Genomic DNA, 27,097 nt, shown 5'->3' with positions numbered 1-27,097 from the left:
GGAGTGTGTTGACATTACACCCACAACCTATCCTGGTGTGTGCAGCACGTATGGTCAGTTGACCATTTGGCGTGCAGCTGTGACCAACATGGACGTGAAGAACAGCATGAGCAAGACCTGCGTTGGTGGTGAAAAAACCCAACGTCTATTATATGGCGATACTTTGGATTCAGGTACGCCGATGTTGAACAGAAAGACGTGCTGTGTAAAACTTGCAAAGTTAAAGTCGCCACATCCCGCAGCAACACGTCCAATCTTTATCAACACTTAAGACAGCACAGAGAAAAGAAAGAAGAATGCATGCGAGAGAAAGCGAGAGCGAGTGAGAGCCTCATAAAACAACAACAAAGCACAATTACGCATACATTTGTAAGGGTCACACCCATCGCACCCCCTGGCCTGAATTTGCTTCTAATCGCATCTTTACATTGTCTATACATGTAATTCATTTGTGCAAATTGTTTTATTGTGCCCAGTGTGAACACAACATAACAATAAGAAATGTTCTGATGTTAGAAGTAAATGCTTTAACCAACAACAATAGTTTTAACAACTCCATAATTCCTAACACTGACACTTGAGACTTCTGAGCAATGTTGTCATCTTTGTGCATTGGAAACGCCTTTTGGGATGTATGAGGGGAAGGTTGCAGGTCGGGGCATGGTAAAGCCTGACCGGTAAGTGCATGATACAATTCTAAAAGGGCATGTTCTCTCATTCTTTACTAGCCAAATTTAAGGAAAAAAATAAATAATATAAATATTGGCAACACACTCAAAAATCCAGCAGGCTGGGTCAGTTAGAGGGCAGCATACTTTTAAAAGCTGGTTGTTATGCTCTGACTACACGACAGAAATGCTCTCAGCAGTCAGAGGGACTGTAACCTGAACCTCCCTCGGGGCCCTTGGACTCAGATGTTTGAAGATAGCATGAAGGAGTTAAATGAAAAGCATTTAAGAGACCTGCTGCTCCACAAGGAGAAAGAGGTCAAAGTCAAATCAAAGACTATTTGAGGGTTAATAATTAACATAAGTATTATGGTCTTGGTAAGTCAGTATTCATACCAAAAATCATGCAGCTGTTCATATCTAACTATGGGAATAATCTTTTACCATCTGAATAAACGTCTTTAATGTATCCATACATGTAATCTTAGCCGTTAAAAAAAGGTTAACAAATTTCAGCAGTATGTAATAGACAGATTGACCATTATCAGTCATAGCACTGAGCAATCATCTCCTTATCTCTGTAGTGCACCCTTTTAGGCATTTAAAAGACGATTGAAAATACAAATAAACGAAACATATGGTTTAAAAAAGAAACAACACAGCTTGTTTTAACTTGCCAGATAAATATTTCATACCTCATGCTGCTAAGATCTCATTTTACAAGATTTATGCATTGTTTTAATGTTCAGAATTGTACAGCAGAGTCCTCTTCTCAGCCAACACAGGCTGCTTACAAATCTAAGCTCAGTCTCTGTGGATTTTAGGGTGTTAAATGAACTCAGATTCAACAAGCATGAAACCCCATGACACCGTGGCTCATCCCTAGTGCTTTAGATGGGATCACTGTGATTACCACTGAAAGCTGAAGAGTAAGATGTGCAGAAAGCAAGGAAGAGAAGAAGGCTTTGTTCACATGTGTATTAACCTTATCAGCCTCACAGTTTGAGTGTTGTTAATGTGTAAACTAAGTGGTGTATCTCACTGTCAATCAGCATATCAACAGTCCTGTTTCTAAACCACAAATGGTTGTAACCCCTTCCTGTGTGTTGTCAGGACAATCTAAGCATCATGTGCACATAATCATTAGTTGTGTATAATTATTAGGGACCTCGGCCAAAGGCTGAACAGATCCTCTGAATAACTTCGTCATTACTCGAACGGTTTGGATTTTATGTAGCCTGGTTCCAGACCATAGACCCCGCCCACTCAACTGAGTAGGCTTGCATTACTGGTCTGGCATACTTCAATGAATTTGCGATTTATCTCGTCCAAACGCTGGACGGACCAGTGAACACCGGGGGTCTAGCGATTAGCCAATCAGCGCCACGCTGATGTCAAGCTGTACGCCGGTGGGTAACTGGTGAGGATAGCAACAATGGCGACCGCTACAGATCCTACAGACCACATTAACGATGCTATCGAGGTATTTCGCCACTACTCGCGTTAATGGAGGACCAAATTAAGGAAGCTGCTAAACTGGATTTAACGGCGATGCAGCTGGGCGTGCACGATGACGGAGACATTTTAAACGGGCAATGCTCGCTTGTTTTCGGCACCCCCGAGGCATGGATACTAATGACGTCAGATTCTGGGTGAGTCGTTGATCTCTACTGATTGGTTAGGGAAAAAATCAAATTCCCTCCCCCTTGTAAATCGCCTTCAATGGAAGCCATGTCAGACTGAAGGTTCTGGGAGCTTCAGTCTGACACTCAGGCTAGATTTTATGCCCTCTTAAACGTGACGTGACCCAAAACCTCCTGACAGTCTTCGCGCCACCTAGACACACTAACATGGCCACTGCGGCACGTAGGAATGTTGTAGAACGATAAAACCAAAACTGGCTTGTTCCTCTCTTTGAGACCTACAAATCACGTGCTGATATCCCTGACCTAAATCCAACAGGAAGTGAGCTAGTGCCTCTGAAAATAACATGAACAAATGTGGAGAAATTGTCAGCTGTGAGCTAGACATCTGAAACTTGCAACCAAGATCGCATTTTTTGACTCCACAAACATAAAAACCTGTATGTCTGCGTTCGGGATGAGTGTATCTCTCTGCTGGTGTGCTCAGATTGACGATTGGACCCACGGTTTGGGAATGAGAGGGAGGAGTTTGAGACATTTCAAAGCCATCTCCATCTGCCTGCTCTGACACAGATTGTCTCCCTTTCTCTCTCAGTGACGGACTCAGGATGTTTGAAGGGCAGGGGCACAAGGAAAAAAGGGCACCTACTGCATGACATGGGGCCCCATTGGTGCGCAACAAAACTAAATTTGACCCCCTAAACATGCTCACACGCTTTGTCTTTAACTGTCTACGTGAGCTGGAGGCCGAAAGGGCGGGAGTCTGAGGTCCCACCCAATGCTGCTTGCAGCTTTAATTAACATAATAGTCAGCTAACATAACATTAGCCTGTTACACAATTATTTTTGTGCATTTCCTCTAGGCCTGCAATATATATATTATTTTTCAGGTTGTTCTACTAAAGTACCCAAATTCGTACATATCCAATGTAATCATGAGCCAGTTACTTGCGCATAAGCCACGTATTTTGGAATGCCCCAATCACGTGACTAATGCGCTGTTGGAAGTAAAGAAAGGAAGCGGTCCTGAGCGGTCTTGTAAGGAGGCAGGTTGGCAAACGCGGACTTTCCCCCAGGACATTCCCTTGGAGAATGGTGTTTGGAACCGTATGAACTGAGATGAACTTTGAGTCATTTTAAGGTATGTCCTCACCATGTTTCTTTTTCTAAACCTAACCACTGTAACTTCAATTGCCTAAACCTAACCTCCGTAACTCTACATTAATTACATAACTGTACATTAAGGATGTAACGTGATTCGAGGAGTGCTAATTCGAAGGATATCATACTAACTGTTTTGTGTGCATTTTCGTAGGATATAATATGAACTGTTCTATTATGATACATTGCTTTTTTTCCAGCACTGGGATGATAATAATATTATAATAACAGCAATATTAATAAACTTTGTTTATATAGCACCTTTCAGAATTGCAGCACAAGTGCTCTACAATAAGGGCATTATAAGCACTGAGTGCTTCAGGATGTTAACTTGTGTGATAACCACAGTGTGAAAGACTGACATATTGCCCTTTGAGTATAATAACATTCAGAACCAGAAGTAAGGGACTTGAGTCATATGACCTGACTCAAGATTTTTAACTTGAGGACTTAAGACTTGCATGACTAACACTGACAAAAGACTCAACCTGACTTTGACTTGAGACTTGACTTGGAATTAGGTACACATTAGGTACCATTAGGCAGGTAGAAAGCGACAGCAAACGTTAGCTAGAAAGCTAATGTTTGACCAGTTCACCAGAATTTCATATGACTTGACTTGTGACTTGCTTGACCTAAAGCAGGGATTAAACCTGACTCACTTGATTCTCACAACAGTAACTTGGGACTTGCTTGTGACTTGATGGTTAAGACTTGAGACTTACTTGTGACTTGCATATGTGACTAACTCCAACCTCTGGTAACAATGTATTGAATTACATTCTGTCTGTAGGCGCCATCTTGTTTGATATGCGCTATGCTGTTGACTCTCTGGCCAACCAGACAGAGCCCATGACACTAGGCATCATCTAATTGGTCAAAATTGGTTTATTAGACTAGTGCTGCTTTACTACTCTGCATGGTTAACATATTCGATATTCAACAATTTTATCCCATATCAAATTCCCATATTGTGCAACTCGCAGATACCTGCAATCCTAATGAACCCAGAAAAATGTAACTAACGTTTAGTTCATTTTCAAGGACCACTTAAGGATAGCTGACTACAGCAACTTCATAAGCCAAAAACCATGGCAACAACAAGTGTGTCCCAGATGTGTGCATTGCTTTTTTGTGTACTCTGGAAACAGTTTTATTTGCTGTGTGAGCTTCTTGCAGTGTGTCTTGAGTGTGTCTCAAATTGCATTCACTGTTGAATTCACAGAGAAGACAAAGTTTGGTTTTAAAAAATGCAGACCACAATTATCTGCAGACTACGCAGGCCAATACAGTGAGTGAGGATTTGCTTCTTTCCTCTGTTTTACATGATTGTAAAATGAATGTCTTTGGGGTTATGGACTTACTGTATGGTTGGACAAACAAGGCATTTGTAGACGTCACCTTTGATTAAATTATTGATTGACTAACCAAGGAAAAATGATTTTAAAAAATTGACGATGAAAAAAATGGTTGCTGCAGCTCCGGTAAAAAAAAAATAAAGGCAGTGTAGTGTGGTTAGGAATACGACAGACTTTTTTAATTTCATAAACATAATCCAACTGTGAAGCTGATATTGCTCTAAGCACGACTGTCAACACAATGACTCCTTTGTATGTTGGGTAAAGAACTGTCATGTGATTAAGTCTATTAGTGCATTTAGCTCCTGTATTGTTTTCCTCAGTTCCTCAATGTGGTTCATGTGGTTACCACTGTCACATGGTGAGCAGACAGCGGCGAGATAACAAAACAGTCAAATCATGCTAATTTGGCAATAGCTGTGCACATACGCAGGAGGAGCCTTTAAAAACATGTTAAAGAGCAGTTAATGCCTGAAATGCACAACAAAATTTATTGTACAAACATACACTTCTTTCAATGGCACACAGTCATTACACAAACTGTACTGTTTAAAATGCTGGTGTGACCTGGTTGTAAGATCAACAATTGTAATGCAAAGACAGAACTGAAACTATAGTAAATTGAAATAAAAAACAACTACATTTACATGCACAAAAAATTCATTTTTTTTCTCTTATTCCAAAAAGGACAACATTCTTACTGAGCTGTTTACATGTCTAATAAAAAATGAATATTCCACTAATACACCCATTTACTTGCTAGCCTGGCGTTGCCAGACCCGATCGCAAAACGCGAATGGGTCTGGACACGGAGTGTACACTTCCTCTATTCCAGAGGGGCGGTATCAACGGCTGTCACTCAAAGTGCTCCTTCACACAACTGGAAAGACGGAAAACCAATCAGAGTAAATGAAACGTGTGACGTAGGCTAGCACAACGTCACTGTAAACAGACCAGCAAGCTGCAGCGGAGATGAGCTGTGATTATGTTTGGGAACCGGGAACCCTCTTGCTGTGAGGTGACAGTGCTAACCACCACACCACCGTGCTGCCCCTTTTTTCTTTGTTGCTTGGTCTCTTTACTCATTTATTTAGTAGAGTGTACATAGAGGTATACTGGTGGATTTACAGCCTACATTTTATTGATTATCTCTGATCCCCACGGTCAATTTGGTCATTGCGACAGTGCAACGCAACACCACAGACGCTAGGTGGCGCCAAGGTAAAAAAACCTGAATCCTATCTGTTGCCTCTCTAAATTTTATTATGACAACTTTGACCATTCCATTAGTTTTTATTGTCTCTCTTGGCTGACACACACTTATAGTAATGAGTGGATCTTCAAGCGTTCAAAAATATATATTCATTTCAACCGGTTATGTGAACTGCAAATATTCTAATCCTCACTTGGGAGAAAAAAACAGCGTCACGGAGCGTCGTGTCTGTTGGGTACGGCAACACCAAACCCCTGTGCTTGCCTGAGAAGGACTAACTGCACAAACCCGCTATTTTTAAATATCCCATGAGAGAGACTCTTACTGCAGCCTGTAAGATGCTGACTTCCCTCTGTGCCACCAGTGACGAGGAAATACAGTGAATGCTGGACGGAGCTTAAATGACAACAACCCTGTCCACATTTAAGAGTACTGGTTGTTGTGGAAATGCTTTTTTTTAATAGGATAGCAGCGTTTAATCGACTAGTTGACTAATCACGCACATCCCTGCTGTTTAATGACCCGTATCAAATTTAACATACTGGTATATTCGGAATGCTATAGGAATATTAGTGTGCATGTAAATGTAGTTGGTGAGTAAATGAAATTCAGTACCTCTTGTTGAAGATGACCCCCAACAGCTGGCCAGCAAAGGCAATGGCAACGAAGAGCAGCAGCGCCTTCCACATCCAAACTGGACCCACCCGACCACAAACCAGCCACCGCAACATCCTGGGAGGAGGGGAGGAGGGGGAGAGGTGATGGATGGATGGATGGATGGATGGATGGATGGATGGATGGATGGATGGATGGATGGATGGAAGGAAGGAAGGATGGTGGGGGGAGGACGGAGGGAAGTATGGACAAGGGGCAACGGTATGGAGGATAAAGAAAGAGGGAGGGAAATGAGAGAAGCAAAGTGAAATGAGAGATGGAGGGACAAAAGAATGGATGGATGGATGGATGGATGGATGGATGGATGGATGGATGGATGGATGGATGATGTTATGAGGGGGAGGAGGGGGACAATGGGGAGATGATGTCATAAAAAGAGAGGAGATGAAGAGATGGGCAGAGTGTGGGGGAGAGAAGGGTGGAGAGGCAAAAAGAGGGATAGAGAGAGGAAGAGATCTGGATGAGTCATAAAGCAAACATGACTAAGGCATCATCATCATCATCATCATCATCACAGGGAGGAAAGCAGCCTGAAACATCCAGAGACAACAGGACCTGCTGTTTTTTCCTGATCAAAACCTGTCTGGTCAATATATCTGCTGACAGTAACAATGATTTGTTCCTTGTCGTGTATTTTTTGACAGGGATAAACAAGAACTTTTACCACGCCATAATAAGTAACTGCTATTCCTCTGATACGTTGGGGTCGCTCCGGGCATGAGCTTCTTTAATGCATGGCAGCATAGTGGCAAAGGGAGAAAATAACTGTCCAATTAGAGCGAGTATGTAAATGCTGAAGGCAAACATGCCTGCTGGCCTCAGGCTGGAGAGATATGGGAAAGAAACTGCATGTGTGTGAACAGGGAGTTAGGTCATTGTTGCCAGTGTAGACAAAAGCAGCAGATAAAACTATAATGTTTAATGTCAAAGCCTGGAGACAAGGAGAGAGTTTAAACAAAGAAATTCAAATTCAGTGAACAACTCCATTACTGTACTCAGCAGAGCAGAACTGGATGTGTGATTGGGTGACCACATTTGGACATTTGCATACCACAATGTAAATTTACTGTCCATGTAAAAGCAGTCATTAGAGAGGGTCTGTTCTGTCACGCTCCAGACTTGTTACATAATGAAAAGACCTACTGGTTAAACATACATGGATGTGGCTGAAATGACCAACCCCATCTCAGTCAACCAGCTTTTTGTTGCTCACAAACAACCTATTACTTCCCAGCTTGTAAATGGGTTTCAGTGACCTTTTATTAGAGATGTATTGGCCAAACATCGGTATTCACTTTTTGTTGACTGCCATCAGCCAGTCAGCAATTGAATATTGATGATGATTCACTGATCAACGTATCCTAATAGGACGGTTTATATGATGTCCTACGAATTAGCCATGAATGACACTACATCCATAACATACAGCTACATAATTGACATAAAGTTATGGAGATTAGGTTTAGAGAAATAAACATGGTGAGGATGTACTTTAAAATAACTCGAAGTTCATGATATTGGATTTTTTGCAGATATCTGATATGCAGATATATGGGCCTTTTCAATGTATGTAATATTCATTCATTGTGCAAAATATGAAAAAGCATGTTGGCTGATTCTGATGGTTCATTTCAAAGCCAATATCAGCCAAAACTGATTAAGTGCCGATATTATTGTGCATCCCTTTTACAAACACTCATCTCCAGGGCAAAGCCCTGGGGGAAAGTGTGTGTTTTTGTGTCCCATCCTCAACCCCAACCTGCATCCTTAGTAGTCACGATACAACATTATTACGATTTTAAATATGTTGCGATATGCTGAGTATTGCGATAAAATATATTGCGATTTATTATCTTTTTTGAACTGTAAATTATGTCCCCAAAGGAAATCTATGTCAACCTCTGTTTTATCTAATAACATAAAGTGTTCAGTTTGTTCATAAACTGTTCATAATTAACAACAAACATCAGTATGGGCTTCTGGCAAAATTGATATTTTAAAACATTGGTATTGGTGAATCTCTACTTTTGGTAAGAAATGAAAGCACAACCTACACTTAGGGCCCAAGCTTATCTCTGCTAAACAAGTTTAAAACAGACAAATGGTTTGTGCAGCAAAAGTAACCCCCAGAAATGTATTCAATGTGCTCAAATCTGGGGCTTTCTGTGCTAAATATTTGATAATATTTGTTTCATAATCTACACTAGCCTACATAATTAATTGACAAAAAAGAACAGTTACACAAATGACTAATAATAATTACTTATTAATTGTGGTCTCAAACTATAACAGTACATTTTTCACAAATATTACTTAAATAACTAGTTGAATAAAGGGACAGTTCACACAAAAATCATAAATCCCTATCTTTTCCTCTTACCTGTAGTGCAATTTATCAGTCTGGATAGTTTTACTGTGAGTTGCAGAGTGTTGGCGATATCGGCTATGAAGATGTCTGCCTTCTCTCCATTATAATGGAATTAGATGGCACTCAGCTTGTGGTGTTCAAATACATTGGAAAAACTCAACAGCAATGTCTCTTTCCAGAAATCATGACCCGGTCACTCAAGATAATACACAGACCTTGTTGTGAGCAATTTGATGCAGGACCTATTTTCTTTCTACCAAACTACACATACACATTGAATCACCGCACTGAAGGAAGTCTGCTGCTAGCTCATTTAGCACCACTGAGCTAGCTAACATTACAGCTTAGCTGAGGAGGACATCATTGATGTTTACATCTCACGCTGTCATGAGCATGAGCCTCTCATCCATGAATAGATGCACACTTCCTCCTGCACGATGATACAGTTTGCAGGCATAGTTAAGTAGAAAGAAAATAGTTCCTACATGAAACTGCTCCTAACAAGGTGTGTGGATTATCTTGAGTAACCAGGTCATGATTTTCGGAAGGAGACATTGCTGTTGTTTTTCAAATGTAATTTTTTTTTGCTGCTTTGGGCACCACAAGCCGAGTGCCCCCTAGTTCCATTATACTGAAGAGAAGGGGGACATCTCTGCGGCTGATACCTCCCACACTCTGCAACTCACACCAGAACAATCGAGATTAATAAATAGCTCTACGGGTAAGAGAGATAATGTGTACTTTTGATTATGGGGTGAACTGTTCTTTTAGTTGATCGACAAAACATCTAACACAACCAATTAATCCACAATATAAATTGTTTATTGCTGCCATAATTAGATTAAAGCTGTAGTTTTATAGGATATTGTGTCATAATATATAGTAAAGGTGTTATTCATGGTGCCATTAGCGAGCAAATAGGAAGGAAAACTTTTCTCTGGGCGTCTACAGGAGATACAAAGTGGTGTGTGATGGAGATGTTTCACAGCAGAAACCAACAGTATGAAGGACATTAATAGTCTTAGTCTTCACTGATGATAATCTCTAACAATACTCACAGTCACCAGACAATATTAAACACATGTCATAAACATATGGAGAGCAGAGGTAAGACGGTCCACAGTCTGAGCAGTAGATGGGTGGTACTGATACACAATATGAGCGGTGGTAGACACAGAGGAATCAGCAGTGGCCACCACCCCACAGTCTCCACCACAACACAAAGAAGCCTTTACATCACAGCTTGCCTTCCCACACACTCACACTCTCTCACACACACACACACGCACACACACACACTCACTGGAAAAGACAGGAACGGGTCTCGCAGATGGACTGAAAAATGTCCAGAGAAAGGCCTTTGAAGCAGCCCCTCCACCCACACCTTCTCCTCCTTCTCTGCAGGTCACAGCGCAGCGCCACCCTTTATTTCCCCACAATCAGTGCATCCCAGCCGCCGTGGACCCCTCTGTAAACCCCGGCCCCCTTCTCTCCCCCTAACCCCCACTCGGACGGCTCCTGCTAGCTAGCTAACGTTACCTGGCTCTCCGTCTGAAAAGCATAGCTGGAACCCCGGGCCGGTATCGGTGACGGTGTTATTGTGCAGCTGCAAAGAGCTCGGAGCATCTCGAAGGCTTCAGCTGCAGCTGATCCGCCGCCGGTACAGATCAGGCCATGGATCCGGAGAGGCCCCACAGAGCCCGGATCGCTCTTTAGGATGCTGCTGGTTGCTGTAGTCCCGGACCGAGCCTTCACCTATTTCTGTTTCTGTGCACCGACAGCTCTAACGCTTATTCTGCTGACGGCCGACACACACATACACACATATACTCTGTGGGTAGAGTGCTTAAAGCTGAAGGAGGGAGGGAGAGGGATCGTGTGTGTGTGTATGTGTGTGTGTTTGTGTGTGTAGTACTTCCGGTCGCTTGCAAAATAAACGCGTTCTTACAGACATGCAGTGGAACAACCCACAAATGGCTTACCAAGGACACAAGTCCTGTCTAAAAAAATTTGACCAGAAAACAAAACAAGGTCTTAAAGCGTTTTTTTTTTTGTTTCAGTTAGGGACTGTTCCTTATTTATCAGTACGAAGGAGGATTAGATTAGGGCTGGCTGTCCATCCATACATTTTCGTAACAGCTTATCGTCTTCAGGGTCGCGGGGGTGCTGGAGCCTATCCCAGCTGACATTGGTCAAGAGGCAGGGTACATCCTGGACAGGTCGTCAGACTATCACAGGGCTGACACATAGAGACAGACACTCACATTCACACCTACGGCCAATTTAGAGTCACCAATTCACCTGTGTGTCTTTGGACTGAGGGAGGAAGCCGGAGTAGGCTACCCGGAGAAAAGCCACGCTGACACGGGGAGTACATGCAAACTCCGCACAGAAGGGCTCCCTTCAGGAACCCCCTTGCTGTGAGGTGACTGTGCTAACCACTACACTACCGTGCCGCCTCGAAATAGGGCTGTGATGATAATAAAGTCATAATATTACGAGAATTAAGTAGTAGGCTAAATCTGTGAGAATGAAGTCATAATATTACAAGAACGTAAATCTAGCAGAGTAAGTCATGACATTACAAGAATAAAGTCGTAATATTACGAGAATAATGTCATACATCTACAAGATAATAGTTGCAATATTATGAGAATAAAGACATAAATCTACGAGAATTAAGTCATAAATCTACAAGAATAAAGTAATGATATTACAAGAATAAAGTCATAATATTACTGAAAAGGTAATAGGCCTATAACAAGATTAATGTCGTAAATCTACAAGATTAAAATTGTAATATTATGAGAATAAAGTCATAATATTATGAGAACAAAGTCGTAAATCTAGGAGAATAAAGTCGTAATATTAATAAAGTGGTAAATCTATGAGAATTAAATCGTATAGCCTATCTATGAGAATAAGGTCATAATATTACAAAGCACTCATCGCACATGATCTGTCCAAGCACTGTCAAAAATTTTAAAATCCAAAGATAATTTCTGTTTTACAGTTTCTGGCTGTGATAAATGGTGTAATTTTGGTGATTTTTAAAGAAAACATGAAGGCATATTCCTTCAAAAATTGGTGGTAAAATCCATACAAAAAAAGAAAAAAAAAACATTAAAACATTTAAGGTTGTATGTCCCAGAGTCCTGCACCTGGTCGGGTGCCCTGTCGTCACATTTGTCACCGACGTGGAGGATGAAACTTTGCAGCCCCAGGATGAGGTGGCAGCCTACATCAAGTTCATGGCCCCAAGGAGGATCCTTTGTTTCCTAACTTGGCAGTGATTGCACAGAATGTTTTCACCATCCCAGCATTGAGCACAGCCAGTGAAAGAGACTTTTCATCTGCTGGATTTGTAATTTGAGAACGCACAACCCAGCTTAATGTGAGTGACTGTAACCTGTTTGTGTTTAATCACGAGTGCGGGTCGCATTGCAGGACTTTTATAAACGGGTGCAGCTTTGACTGAGACATAATGACGGGTAACAGGTTCTGGTACTGAGCTTTACGGGTATGGGCGGGTATGAGTTTTCAAAAATGGGCCTGTCCCTTAGTCCTGAGTACCCAGTGCCTTAGTAAATTCAGTGCACCAGTCAAGCCCCTTCGCCGCCGAAAAAAGAGAGAAATGCTGAAGCCTCATTTATATATTTATCTATTATTTTGTTGGCCTAAATATAGCCAGCAACAACAAAAACAACAACAGTGATAATAATAATAATGATAATAACAATAATAATAATTACTGTAATGATACTGGAATCAGCTTATTTAATAACCACCATGGGTACGTTTTTCATTTCTTAAAGTCTTAAATTCCTCCAAACATTACAAGGACATCACCGAGTGTCCTCAAAGGTTGCCTCTATGTTTTACTAGTTTCACTAATTAGAAGTTCAGATCATAAAATGTCAAATAATAATTGCAAATGTTCCCAGAGCCCATTTATGTATCTATCTTCATGAACTCCTACATCAGAGAACGATCTGTTCTGTCAAAAAAAAAAAATTAAGAATCAAATTAAATAGTTCCCCCCAGAGTCTCAGTTTTTGTCTTACATTGTTTCAGAGTTTAAGCAAGGATTTTGAAATACTCTTATAAGTTTTAGGTAATTCTGGTGGATGATACCAAATATGTTTCTTAGTGACAAACTCATGCTTTTATTTTGAAGGAACACTGGTTGAATTTCTGGTATGGTTTGTTTCACATCTGTCAGCTTGACAAAGCAGGGATTCTAAATCTGACGTCAGCCTCTGATGCTGACAGAAAGGCATCCAGAGGAAAAATGTTTCCCATCTGAAAACCTCTAGTCCCATTCCCTGATGTGGACAAGACATCATAAGGCCCAATACATAAAGAAACAACTGAATTATGTACCCATAGTGCCTGCTGGGATAGAACAGGAACTAGATGGTTTTTAAACATGTATAACACCTGTGCATATTTACTGGAAAAAATATCAAACTTTTTTAAAACAGCAATGCGATAAGTAAAGTTTTATCTTAAATGCGGTGCATCTACCTGTGAACTTACTGCATGAGTACTTCCTACACTAAAAGCCACATTAGTTTCTCAACTTTTTTTAGTTCAGAGCGCGGGAAGGATTTCAGCTGCCATACTAATAACCACTTTGTTAACACGAGTTCAAATGTGCGTGTTGCATGATTTGCTCCCTTGAGAGTGCTTTTTGCTCCCTGCCGAGCTGACAAGTGCAGTTCAGCTCTGCGGGTCACTGCTGCCGCTGTTCAGTAATCTCACACTGCTGCAGCTGTTACAACATGTCAACCTTATCCACCACCAGCTACTGGTGCTCAAAGAACAGGAGTCTGCTCTTGCTATGCATTAATCACAGTTGAACACAATTACACTGTGTTCAACTGTGCAAACTGTATCAACAGTTCTGTTTTTTTGTTCTGGGCAAGTATACGGTGTATACATTTACATACGTTTGCACATTTACACACACACACACACACACACACACACACACACACACACACACACACACACACTCTTGCATGGTACTCCTGCATTCAGATGAGCTGAACATGGAAGAAAGTAAATACTGATAGACATATTTTATAAAGATATTTACATTTGTGTTAGAGGGCCTGAAGCAAAAGTTTGGACACCCTGCATGGTCAGTAGTGCCCCCTTGGGCAGATATCACAGCTTTTAAACACTTTTTGTAACCAGCGTAGAGTCTTTCAGTTCTTGCTTGGGGATATTTCACCCATTCTTCACAAGGCTTCTAGATCTGTGAGATTCTTGGGTCATCTTGCATGCGCTGCTCTTTTGAGGTCTGTCTTTCTATCTATCTATCTATCTATCTATCTATCTATCTATCTATCTATCTATCAGATTTTTAATGATGTTAAGGTCAGGGGACTGTGAGGGCCATGGCAAAACCTTCAGCTTGCTCCTCTTGAGGTAGTCCTTTGTGGATTTCGAGGTGTGTTTGGGATCATTGTCCTGTTGTAGAAGCCATCCTCTCTTCATCTACAGCTTTTTTTTTTTTTTTTACAGATGGTGTGATGTTTGCTTCCAGACTTTGCTGGAATTTAACTGAATCCATTTTCCCCTCTACCTGTGAAATGTTCCACGTGCCACTGGCTGCAACAGTCCAAAAACATGATCAATCCACTCCCGTGTTTAACAGATAGACAGATGCCCTTTTTATTGAATTCTGCACCCTTTTTTCTCCAAACATACATTTGCTCATTGTGTCCCAAAAGTTCTATTTTAACTTAATCACTTCATAGAACTTGTTTCCGAAAAGGATCAGGCTTGTTCAGATGTTCCTTTGCAAACTTCTGATGTTGAGTTTTGTGGTGAGGACACAGGAAAGGTTTTCTTCTGATGACTCTTCCATGCAGGTCATATTTGTGCAGGTGTCACTGCACAGTAGAACAGTGCACCACCACTCAAGAGTCTGATAAATCTCACTGCAGGTCTTTTGCAGTCAAACGGGGGTTTAATTTGCCTTTCTAACAATCCTATCAGCAGCTCTCTCGGAAAGTTTTCATGGTCCTCCAGACCTCAGCTTGACCTCCAAAGTTCCTTCCATTCCAAAGTTCAAACTTCCATTTATTAATTACATTACGAACAGAGGAAACAGCTACCTGCAAACAATTTGCTATCTTCTCATAGCCTTCTCCTGCTTTGTGGGCATCAGTTATTATAGTTTTCAGAGTGCTAGGCAGCTGTTTAGAGGAGCCCATGGCTGCTGATTGTTGGGACAAGGTTTCAGGAGTCAGAATATTTATAAAGCTTTGAAATTTGCATCACCTGTGGCCTCATGTACAAAAGGTGCATATGCACAAAAACGTGGCATATGTCCTTTTCAGATGTATCAAGAGTGAAATGACCGTGGAAATGTGCGGTGCCTCATGCCATCCTCATGGCTGGCATACACACGTTTCTACAGCTGTTGATCCTTTGTCAACACTTAGAGGTGATGCTGGGAAACTGTTGTAATAAATAAATGTGAAAACAATTAGTCCTCAGCCATCACAGGACGAATTTGTTTATGTCAACAGGAAGCATTTTCATTCAATCAATGTATAGGTCATATGTGACACGCAAATCAACCAACATTGTGGCAACCACGGGTAACAGCATGGTTGGGAACAGACTACTAGCTGGCACTGTGCGTAATGGGTGGCTTCTTGGCGAGTAAAAAATGTATTTGTTTAATTGTCCTCATATTAATCCCCCTGATGCGCATTGAGCATGTGCGCCCCCGAATATTATCCTGTCTTCACAGCATCAGTACTAGTCAGTGGTTAACTCATTGGCTGCCAGCCATTTTCAGAACAGAGAGCCCCATACTGCCAACGTTTTAGAGCATTTTGACTGATGTTTCAGGACCCACGGAATATTTGGTTCTATGACTATGTAAACACCAAAACCACCAAAAGAAAGAATAGTCTCTACTTTCATCAGGAAAAAAAGTTTGTTTCTACCTTGTTCCATTCTTTAGTAATCAGCAGTTGAATATAGGTCAGTTTCACCAAAAATGCCAGTTTTTGACCAAAAAACTGAGAAAACAAGCTTTTTGTGAAAAGAGACCTTGTCGAGCAGAACAGTGACTTTGACTCTCTTATTTTTTGCTTTATCGACACCTCAAACATCGCATCAGTGGTTTTCTTCTAAAAAACAACAAAAACAACACAGAGAAAGGGCTTTTGATGACAAAATAAGAATTTATTTACAACTAGGTACACTACAGACAGTAAGCTCAGCTCTGTTAGTCCACAATGTTTTTCATGAATAACTCATAAAGTACTGAAAAGCTTTTCTTAAAATGCTTAATACTGACAAGGTAAAAACCTCTAGTGGATGGAAACCTCTTCAGTTGTTTGTTATTTTTTTCAAGTGAACTGCATCATACATTTACTTGTTCATAATCGTCCTCCTGTAGTCCTTACATAAGGCTCTGCGGGGTCACTGCTGGTTATATGTGGTGTATTCCCCTCTCTCCCCAGCGATGCCACAAACAATGACCTTGATTCGCCCATAGGTGGCGCAATACTAACAGTTTCAAAAAGAAAAGAGCTCAAGGAAGTCAGCTGGCAGGTCGGAATCCAGCTCCACGGCGGCGTTCTGGGGTCCGGGAGTTGCAGTGAAGGGGATCTTATTCGGTCACCAGTCAGCGTGATGCCAGCCAGGATCTGCAATTTGGGGCGGCCTGCCACCTCCTTGCCCACGACCTCTGCTCGATGCACGACCTGCAAATCATATAAATATATACAATTACCATAAAAATACATCTTTTTTATTTCTGTGGTGTGATGTGGAGAAAAAAAACATCCCAGGAGTGGGAGGTCTGGGATCTCTGCTCGATGCACAACCTATAAATTGTGGTAGTACATACAATTACCATAAAACAACATTACATTTTTTTTAGTAGTGTGGTGTTCTTACCCTCCTCCACATCTGTACTGGCAACAGATGTTACAGTAGAGGAACTCGTTGGCCTACATGGCGGTGGCTCCCTATGATCTGTGTCTGAAATCACAGTAACAGTTTTATTGCCAAGTAGGTTTTCAATAATTAATTGATTGATTGAATTAGAAGCATGCATATAGAAAGGAAATACTATAAACAATTAAATATAAAATCTGAATGCAAATAGCAATAATAATAGTAATATGAAAAATATAAAAACACATAACCTCCTTCCCTTCCTAGTGTTCAGTTCATCTCTCACTACAGGACACTTCATCAAATTGCCTCTTGAGTAAAAAAAATAAAGCAATCAAAATTAGTTTCTTACCTCGTTCATGTCTGTCTGGAGCGTCTGGGGACGAGGCTGTTGATCCGGACGGCAACCATTCATCTAACGAATCCGGATCAGGTTAGCTAATTCATCTGACTCTGCGGTGTTTGCTGTTGCTGGGCTGGGATGCTGGGATGAAACACGCTGTGAACTACGCCGAACTTAACCATTAGGCCCAGGCTGGTCGTCAGTGTTCTCTGTGGCTGTTGGAGACTTTGTAAACATTTTTATAGATGGCGCCTGTAGTCTCCGTGGCTTCAATTGCCTAGATTGCTCTTCTCCATGGTCTCCATCAGAGTCGCTGAGATCTGAAGACTCCAAGCTTGTTCTCTGAGAGACATGTTGTTTCAAAGTCTCCGGAAGTAACATTAACTCACTATCCCCGTGATCCTGCGCCTCTGATTGCAGCTTGCTAACACTAACGTTACCACGAAACATACTTTGTTTTTGTGTAAGCTGCCTAAACTTGACTGATTTGCCTCTCGACATTTTTAGGCCTTTGTCTGTGAAATAGCTATGTAACACAACAACTTTTTGCTCACTGATGAAACTCTCTCTCTCTCTGAAATCTCCGATCGCCTTCTTCTTCTGCGGTTTTATAGTGCAGGTACAAGGTGGATGATGTGATCACGTGATCCACCCCTCCTCCCTCCAGCTCATTGACCGACAAACGTTTCTGGTTTTTGACTGACATGTAGGCTTTGCCTGTGAAATAGCTACATAACAACTTTCTACTCACTGATGAAACTTTGCTACTCTCTCTATCCAATCGCCTTCTTTTTCTGCACTTTCTGGTGCAGATACAAGTTTGATATACACACAAGCTGCGCGAGACCCTGTACTAGCCCTCCCCATTGAAAAGCCTAATTGATGTCAATCGCCGCCATTGGCAGTCAACAGTTGTATTTGAAATGACTGCCTCACCTTTTCCCCGGCACACTTCTGCATTCATTCATGAACATTTACGCATGAACCACTATCTTACAGGGCTGTGAGCAGGCTATTGTATGACCCGTATAAACACATTTGTTACACAAATGTATAGGTATTTACCTTGGGGGTAACCCGAGTCACCCACATGTGCTCCCACCACCCTTGAGAGAGCAGTGTCACCCACAATTGCGGCGACTCTCTGTACAAACGGGGTGAGCTCCTCCTCTCCTGTCCCCCCGCCTGTTTTGGCCACACTTTAGCGGTGGGCAGCCATCCTCCGCTTCACGTCCACTTTAGTGTCGGACCACTTCTTTTTTAATTCTGCGTGTGTACGCTTTTCTGTCCCCACAGCATTGACAGCCTCACACACACTCTCCCACTCACTCCTCTTGCGTTTAGTATTGATGCCGGAGGACAACGTGCCAAAAAGTACGTTTTTGCGCGCCTCCACTTCAGTGAGTAGCGTCTCCAATTCACATTCTGTGAGGTTTTTCTTTTTTCCCGTCTTATTCTCATTCTTTTGTTTTAGTTTTCTGATTGTGCAGAGAGGAGAATCTCAGGTGCAGGGCCCATTTAAATAAGATTTGCATATTTAAATGGGGGAGTGGACAGGGAGGGGTCGGGTACTCCAACATGTGCGCTCAATTCCACATTGATTGAGATGTACAAAGGAAATGTGCTTGGATTCATGCGTATGCACAGATTCATACATCTGTATGTTTTTGTACATACAGTGTTTTCTGGATTTAAGCGTATGCCATGTTTCAGTAGGAAATCCACGCCAAGTCTTTGTACATGAGGCCCCTGGCCTTTCCTAACAATGATTGTGAACAAGCTATAGCCCTAACAAGCTAATTAAGGTCTGAGACCCTGGTAAAACTTGTCTGAGAGCTCAAATGCCTTGGGGTGCCCAAACCTTTCCATGGTGCTTCTTCCCTTTTTTCACCCTAAAACAAAACAAAATAATAATATATAATATAATAATAATAAGTCTGTAAAATGTTGAAAAGCATGTTTCATCTTCTATTTATTTAACTATTCACAGTCAACTAAATTTAGACCAGGGGTGCCCAAACTTCTGCATGCCACTGTATGTTGGAGAACAAAACGTGGAAGTCTCTTAAGCTTGTGTTAACCACAGACATTATTTCAGGCTTCTTACAAAAAAACCATTAAAAAAAAACAACGTTGAATTTCAGACGAAGGAACCAGGAGTGGTTAAATGTTAGCTCATTTTTAGGACTCATTCTTAGTGGACTCTATTGCTTTCAGTAAACTGGAAGCCATGTATGTTGACTATTAAGGTGTTAACCTGTGGTGTGATGTTTTTAACGTTGTCACGTTAAAGGCTATTAAACATCATCATCAGAGTTATTAAGTAGATTAAGGGCAATCAAAAAGGAACACCAATGTAAGCAAGGGACATATATTTGTTTAAGAGGTGTGAGATATGGTGAGGACACATAATCTTTGTAGCCATCTGAAGCAATTATTGAAAACATGTCCAGAATATGTAGACACATGCTCAAGATATTGGACATAATGAGAAAACAGGTAAACTTAAGGTAATGCATGGACATCAAGCTGGTTCTGTAGTACAGTGGATAAGCTGTCATATCACAATTGTGCATTTTATGAGAAAATCATGAAATGACTAGTATAGTTATTGCGTACCATAAAGTTAATTTTCAAATGTGGAGGAAAGTCAGATTTGACCTCTGAGGACCATGGGTGGTCACATCCAAGATGGCCGCCAGTCCATAATGTACAATGGTCTGATTTTTAAACTAAACTATGTCGAAAGAAGTATCATTTCCAGGTAAATTTGGGATGGCCGTTAATTTGGTGAATGCCAGAATTCAAGGAAATGTATTTAGGTCAAGGTCAAAGTAAAAAGAAATACAAAAAATGAACAGCCAGTGGCATCACTGTGGTGAATTTAGTTGGATATTTTTTTACTATGTTTTGTTTACTAAATCTAGATTATTATCTAATTGGTGTAGCTTTGAATAAGTGCTACATTTGAGATAAATGATTGTCAGTACATGTTTTAATCATACATGCTGTTGTAATGCAGGAAAAGAAGCCCATTTTAAAAATATTATATGTGTTATATATGTTATATATTGAACACAAATTAGAGAGAGAGAATTTTTTTAGTTAAACCTACATTGTTAAAAGCCTGAAGTTAAGGTTAGGTGAAGTGAATAACTTGGATTATTTTGTTCCAATGCATTTTTCTGCTGGGAAACCTTTGGTTCTGACATTCATGTGGATACTACCTGCCATGTGAGAAGCATAATAAAAACCCTGATTTTTTTTTTAACATAAAACTGCTCTGTTCAGTGTTATTATCTGTTTAAATTACCAGGTCCGTTTGTTTTGAAGAAGAATAGACCCCTGTGGATAATTTGAACAGTAAAAAAATTCTGAATGTCTGGATAAGAAATAAGGTGCGCAAGCATTAAGCTATCAGACAAAAAAGGTGTGCACACATTAGCTAGGTGAGCTGCCTTCTGCGATTTGCCAAATGCCATAGAAGAAACACTAATTCGTAATGTGAAACTGCTTTATTCAGTGTTTTTTATCAGTTTTAATCATCTGGTCTGTTTGTTTTGGAGAAGCATTGAACACTGTGGGTAATCTGGCTCCTGGTAAAAGGGCTCCTGAATAATGAGTACTGAAGGAATTCTAATCAGGAGAAGATTCAGCTGGTTGCAGTCTGCAATCCTCACTGCTAGATGCCCCTAAGTCCTCCTCAATCTTATACACACTGTTACTTTAAGACATTTTTAGGCTTTTTAAAGGTATTTTTCAGCTCTTCTATTCTGATTCATACTTTTCAGCTAGAAACTCAACTAAAACCTAACAATGTTCCACATCTTTCATATATTGTGGGCATTATTTTACTTTTAAAGCCAGCAATTTATGGCGGCATCAGCTTTTCAAATAAAAAACTTGTTGCATTTATGCCAGCAATTGAGTGTAGCGTCAGCTTATCAGCATCCATCATTCACACTGTAATTCCTTTAGAAATTGCCTTCACTAGTTGCAAATATTCTTTGGTCTGATGAGACACAAACATTTAATTATTTGGCCCATACTGTAGTATGTATAGCAAAAATGTAATTAAAATCTACACATAAAGAATTGACTTACCCTGACGTAAGATGTGAATAGCTCATCACTAAATCACACAGTGACAGTGGCTTTGGAAGAAGTCTCTGATTATCCTTGAGTTGGGCAGCCCGAGTGGTTCAAAAAGTGAAAGGTCTGAATATGTTCAGAAATATTCTTTTCTCATGTCAAAATTTTAAAGATTATCAGGTAAAAATTTGAAAGGGAATTAATTAAGGTCTACAGAACAACAAGATGAGGTCTAGTCAATGTGGACTACCGAAAAGGTTCTTTCTCTTCATTCCCATTTATTCACTAACTCCACCTCCAGAATTTGAAGGATCAGATTTCCTGAGAGCAGTGAGCGAGATGAGTGGTAAGGCTTGAGCTTCATTTAAAGCTGACGGGTGTTTTAGTCACCACAAAGCATCAGTGGACATGAGAATAATCTGAGCAGGTATAAGCTCTTCAGAGAGCCCTCTCTAGGAGGCCTGCGTGGGCCTCAACTAGCCTACTTCTTACTGTTGGTGGAAATACAGTATAAGTACATTGGCTTACTTGTAGTAATAAAGCAATGTGTTCCATTTAGAGCTCTTGCTATTATGGAAGTTGGAATTTTGAGCACATGAATAATTGTGTGTTGATTCTCATTTCCTGTTATTAATATTTATTAAATTATGTGGTAACAGTACAACAATTCCTCCTACACTATATTATACAGAATCATCTGGTCCTCTGTTTTCAGCACAATATCCTCTCATCACTTGAATATACCAGACTGGTGATACTGGGAGCATCTGTCCATCTTTATGGACCTGACCTGAAGATATTACTGCATGCAATGGCAAAGGGCATGGGCGTACCGGACGCGGGGTACGCATGGGACATGTTCCCCGTACTTCCCGTATCTGTGCCCTCTGTCCCCCGCACTCTTTACAGCCGTTAACAGCCAGCAAGACGCAAAAAAATTTGCACAGTTTCTTCCAAACAAACCATGTAAGTTGAGTAATGCTGTTGCATGTAGATAATGTTTGCTAAATGATGACTAATTAACAGATGCCAATATTAAAGGATAACTTCGGTATCTTTGAACCTGGGCCCTATTTCCCCATGTGTATGTGTGCGTATGATTCATAGGTACAACTCGTTTTAAAATTGGTTCAGTATTGAGGGAGGCGGATGCAGCCGGCAGCCGCAAAACGAGCTAAAATGGTGGACATGGGGGCAAATGCGTCCCGTATAAGTTTGCGCATTAAAAGTGCTTTTTTTCGCCAGTGACCGGTTCAGATTGCCAGTGCTATCTCTGTAAATAGCATACTAAGCGTTTCCCTTACCCTTCACTTCCTCTGGGCTGTGTGTGACGTCATCTCGCGAGAGCTTTGTTGCCGGAAGAAAACAGAGGAGCCATGCTGAGCACCGCTCAGAGTGGCGCTGAAAAATACCGAAGTTGTCCTTTAACAAGAATACTTATGTTATTGTAACCTATGTTAAATCGCTCGCTTGCTAGCTAGTTTCATGCTAGGAATAATGCCACAATAGAAAGACCAGGGTCAGGGAGGAGACAGTGGACCAGAGGCCAGCAAGGATGATCATGCAGGGTCTTCACAGGTGAGGAGAGATTATAACTGGCTGAGAGAAAATATCTATAGCACAAAAGTGACTTTGAGGTTAATTTCCACAGCTATGTCACGACTACTATTCCTAATTCTATTTCAAAATTTTGCTATTGCTACAATAGAAAGAGCAGGGTCAGGGAGGAGACAGTGGGAGATGAAAGTAGGCTGACCGGGTTATGTTGTTAATGTGGGATGAGAAGAAAAGCGTGCTGTCAAGGATGACACCCAGACTCTTTACCTGAGGGGAGGGAAGGATGGAAGAATTGTCGATCGATATGGTGAAACTGTGGGCTTTGGCTAGAGTAGATTTAGTGCCGATTAGTAACATTTCTGTTTTATCACTGTTTAATTTGAGGAAATTGCATGTGAACCAGGACTTTATTTCATGAAGGCAGTCAGTAAGGAATGAAGGAGGGAGGGTGGAATCAGGTTTGGAGGAGATGTAGAACTGGGTGTCATTCGCGTAGCAATGGAAATTAATGTGTTTTTTATGGAAAATGTGACCATGGGGGAGTAAGTAGATGATGAATAGCAGGGGGAGGGGGTGCGAGGTAAATGATTTCAGCTGAACGAACTGAGTGCAGCCAGAGAGGTAAGATTTAAACCAGTCAAGGGGTGTATGTGTGACGCCAAGAAATGGAAGGTTGGAAATAGGGCGGAGATTATTGAGGTTATTGGGATCTGCACCAGGCTTCTTCAGTATAGGAGTAACAGCAGCTGATTTGAGAGGTGAGAGAACAATTCCAGTGCTGAGAGAGGAGTGGATTATGTGGGTGATGAGAGGGGCCAAAGAGGACAGTGGCTTTGACTAGAACAGTTGGAAGAGGGTCTAATTGGCAGGTTGATGTTTTGGATTTCTTAATTAGACCAGAAACTTCAGAAACTTCAGCAACAGGTGGTAGAGTGAATGCCGAAAGGGGAGAAGGGAGCAAAGAGGGAAGAGAGGAAGATGAATAGCAGTTGGGAACAAGCTGTTGATGGATATTTGTGATTTTAGTAGAAAAAAAGGAAATGAGGGTGTTACAGAAGGCAGTGGAATACATATGGGGAGGAAGTGAATCAGGAGGTTGTGTGATATTTCTGAGCACAGAAAAAGAGCTTTAGAATCAGCTTCATTAGAATGAATTAAACCAGAGTAGTAGGTGGATTTGGCTTGCTTGATATAATCTTTATAATGAGAGATATGATTATAATACATTTCCTTATGGATAGTGAGACCAGTCTTTCTATAGAGACGTTCAAGTTGGTGACCTTTAGCTTTAAGAAGTCTGAGAGTGGGTGTAAACCAGGGTGAAGAGTGAGTAAAAGTTAAAGATCTAGTTTTGAGTGGAGACAGGTTATTTAGGAGATCACGAAGAGTGATCTGAGTGTTGTCAGTAATTGTACGAGTATATACTCTGAGGATTACTATTAGTATTTATGTGTACACACTTTGTTTAAGGCTTTAGGGTGGGTACACTGCCAGGGAGTGTTAATTGAGAATACATGCTGGGTGTCATTAATACTTGTTTGCAAGCTTATGGGCATTCACACTTCGTGTGAGCGCCAGAGACACTGACATACTTCTTAACAAACTGGGTAAAATGCCAAACAAAAAGAGTGATTGTCTTCAAGACAATCCTGATGCAGGGTTGGTTTGTTTGCAGCAGGACGCTGCTCTGGTTCTAAATTTAGAGGTAAAGCCTCTAATCGGTTAACTGCCGCCTTTGTTGAGGAGTGCAACACCAGCTGCTCCTTAACCAGCCTCCCTCTCCTCCTACTCCACCTTAACCATATGGCACAGGAAATAATAAACCAGAAAGTCAAGTTTACAGAGAATTTGTGCTTGCAAATGTCCAACCACGTCCCTGCAGATTTACCACAGACTTGTAAAATATTGTCTATCATATTATGAGCAGAAAAAAACCCCCTCTAGAATTACACAGATTTTCATTTTGGGTCAAAAAAATAAAAAAAATCCACAGAGCTTATCAGGTGTACACCTGTGTATACAACACATCAAGAGGCTTCTACTTGAAATATGAATGTATTTGATTGGCTAATGCAGAATGTTGCCTGATGTTGGACTGCACTGCAGACGTATATGGCAGATCAACTTTTTTTTTGCTGAACAACTTACTACTCTTACCTCTGCCATAGGTTATTTGTTTTACCACTACTTTATATTACTGATACTGCTGCTAAATTAGGCATTATGTTTCACTCAGTAGAACTCTAATTTAATAAATCAGCAGTTATAAAAATGTGTAAACTGCATTGTTAAGGCAGACGAGCGGAGCGTTAGCTGGGAAACATCACATTTATTCACTTTACAGGGAGCTGAAATTAATACAGAATTATGTTACATGTTCACCAAATGTATCAGTGTCTGGAGTTCCGGTAATGGCGGCTTGCTGAGAGGACGTGCCCGCTTCGGCTCCGCTATCTTTCTATAAAATTATGGACAATACTCGTTATATGAGACATTGAACGACGTCTTAGGGACAGCTGTGATGCCTCTCTCGCAAAGGAAAAACACTAAAAACGACAGCAAGCCGACTCAGTCGAAGTTATCCAACTTCACTTCTAAGCTGAGCCCTGAAGCTAACCATGACGTTAGCGAGGCTAATACAAGCACATGCGAGGCAATGGAGGAGGAAAATAGCGAGCCGACTGAGAAGACAATGACGGCCGAAGCGGGCTCAGACGCAATACTGGCTGCAATTGCAAATTTGAAATCTGATTTTTCCTCCAAACTTGATGGTATTTTGTCAGCAATAGAGAATGTGAAGAAAGATGTTAATGAGTGTGCCGAACGGGTCGGTGAGGCGGAGGTCCGGATATCTGCAGCAGAGGACAGCATCACCAGTCTGCAGGCGAGCGTTCAGGCCCTTGAAAATAAAAAAAAGGATCTCGAGGAAAAAGTGCTGGATTTGGAGGCCAGGTCGCGACGATCTAACTTGAGACTGGTTAATCTACCCGAAGGTGCGGAGGGAGAGGACGCGTGCGCCTTCTTGGAAAACTGGCTGCCGGAGGCTCTGAACTTGGCACCGTTACGCACCGCTCTGATACTGGAGAGAGCGCATCGGGTCGGCCAGAAGAGCACATCAAACACCGCTGCACCAAGGACTCTTATCATGAAGTTCTTAAATTACAAGGATAAAGCGACCGTGATAAGAGCCGCCAGGGCAAAGAGACAGATACTATTCAAGAATCACCAGGTGAGATTGTACGAGGACCTCGCAACCGGCGTACACAAAAAACAGAAAGAGTTTGATGCCGTGAGACAGCAGCTTCGAGTCATGGGGATCCGATACGGCATGATTCCTCCCGCATGGCTGCTGGTGACACACAACGGACAGTCTCGCATTTTTAACCAGCCAGCTGAAGCAGAGAACTTTGTAAGGACTCTGAGAGCAGAAAGTAGACCTGGGTAAGATAATGTAGTCACCCTCACATTGTAGTGTATTGATATGGGTGGATAATCACTGAGCCTTAAGTTAAGTTAAGTAACTAAAAAAAAAAGAGGGTAAATAACTTGCTTATTAGATTTGACATATGTTGGCACAGACGCTCACAGCCAATATTAATACTATAGCCTAATTTTCTGAACGTATATAATAACGAGTTTTCTGTTTTTTATAGTGGGGTGGGGTAAGAGGAAACGTGTTCAGGCACAGTCGGTTGATCCTCACTTTTGTGTGGAACAGCCTTTAGCTGTTAGATAGGTACCAATATATATAGGGGGAGGGAGGTGGGTAACAAAGTTCAAAGTTTTAAGTTAAAGGGGGTATATTGTTCAGTGTTCATTATTATGGATGTAGTTTTTAACGTCCAGGTGTTTTTTGTTTTGTGTTTCTCTGTCTTTAAATTATTTGAATGTACTGAGAAGCCCATGCAATGTTATACGTTATGTCTGGTGGACTAAGAATTAAAATGTCTTCTTGGAACTGCAGAGGACTACAGAAACTGAAAAAGGTCAAACAGGTAATGGCTAGGGTGAAATCTATACACCCTGATATCATGCTACTTCAGGAAACCCACCTGTTATCTAGTCAAGAGGCGAAGATTAGGAGGAG

General features: G+C 41.2%; 1 protein-coding gene across 4 annotated transcripts in view; it reads right to left on the bottom strand.

Moving 5' to 3' along the window:
- Positions 1 to 27,097, bottom strand: part of gal3st4 (galactose-3-O-sulfotransferase 4) — a 58,921-nt gene that overhangs the window by 15,856 nt on the left and 15,968 nt on the right. For 2 of the 4 annotated variants that reach the window (XM_050066952.1, XM_050066953.1), the window contains exons 1-2: positions 10,626 to 10,973; positions 6,659 to 6,775 (exon numbers count right to left, since the gene is read on the bottom strand). In XM_050066952.1, the coding sequence (XP_049922909.1) occupies positions 6,659 to 6,775; positions 10,626 to 10,648 (140 nt within the window). In that variant the 5' untranslated portion in view covers positions 10,649 to 10,973. Of the gene's footprint in view, positions 1 to 6,658; positions 6,776 to 10,625; positions 10,974 to 27,097 lie in introns of those variants that run through there. The other 2 variants (XM_050066955.1, XM_050066954.1) reach the window with 1 other exon arrangement.

Source organism: Epinephelus moara, chromosome 17 (assembly GCF_006386435.1).
Source record: "Epinephelus moara isolate mb chromosome 17, YSFRI_EMoa_1.0, whole genome shotgun sequence".
NCBI classification, from domain to species: Eukaryota; Metazoa; Chordata; class Actinopteri; order Perciformes; family Serranidae; genus Epinephelus; species Epinephelus moara.
Note: the sequence above shows the minus strand (reverse complement) of the source record. Positions and strands in the feature narration are given on the sequence as shown.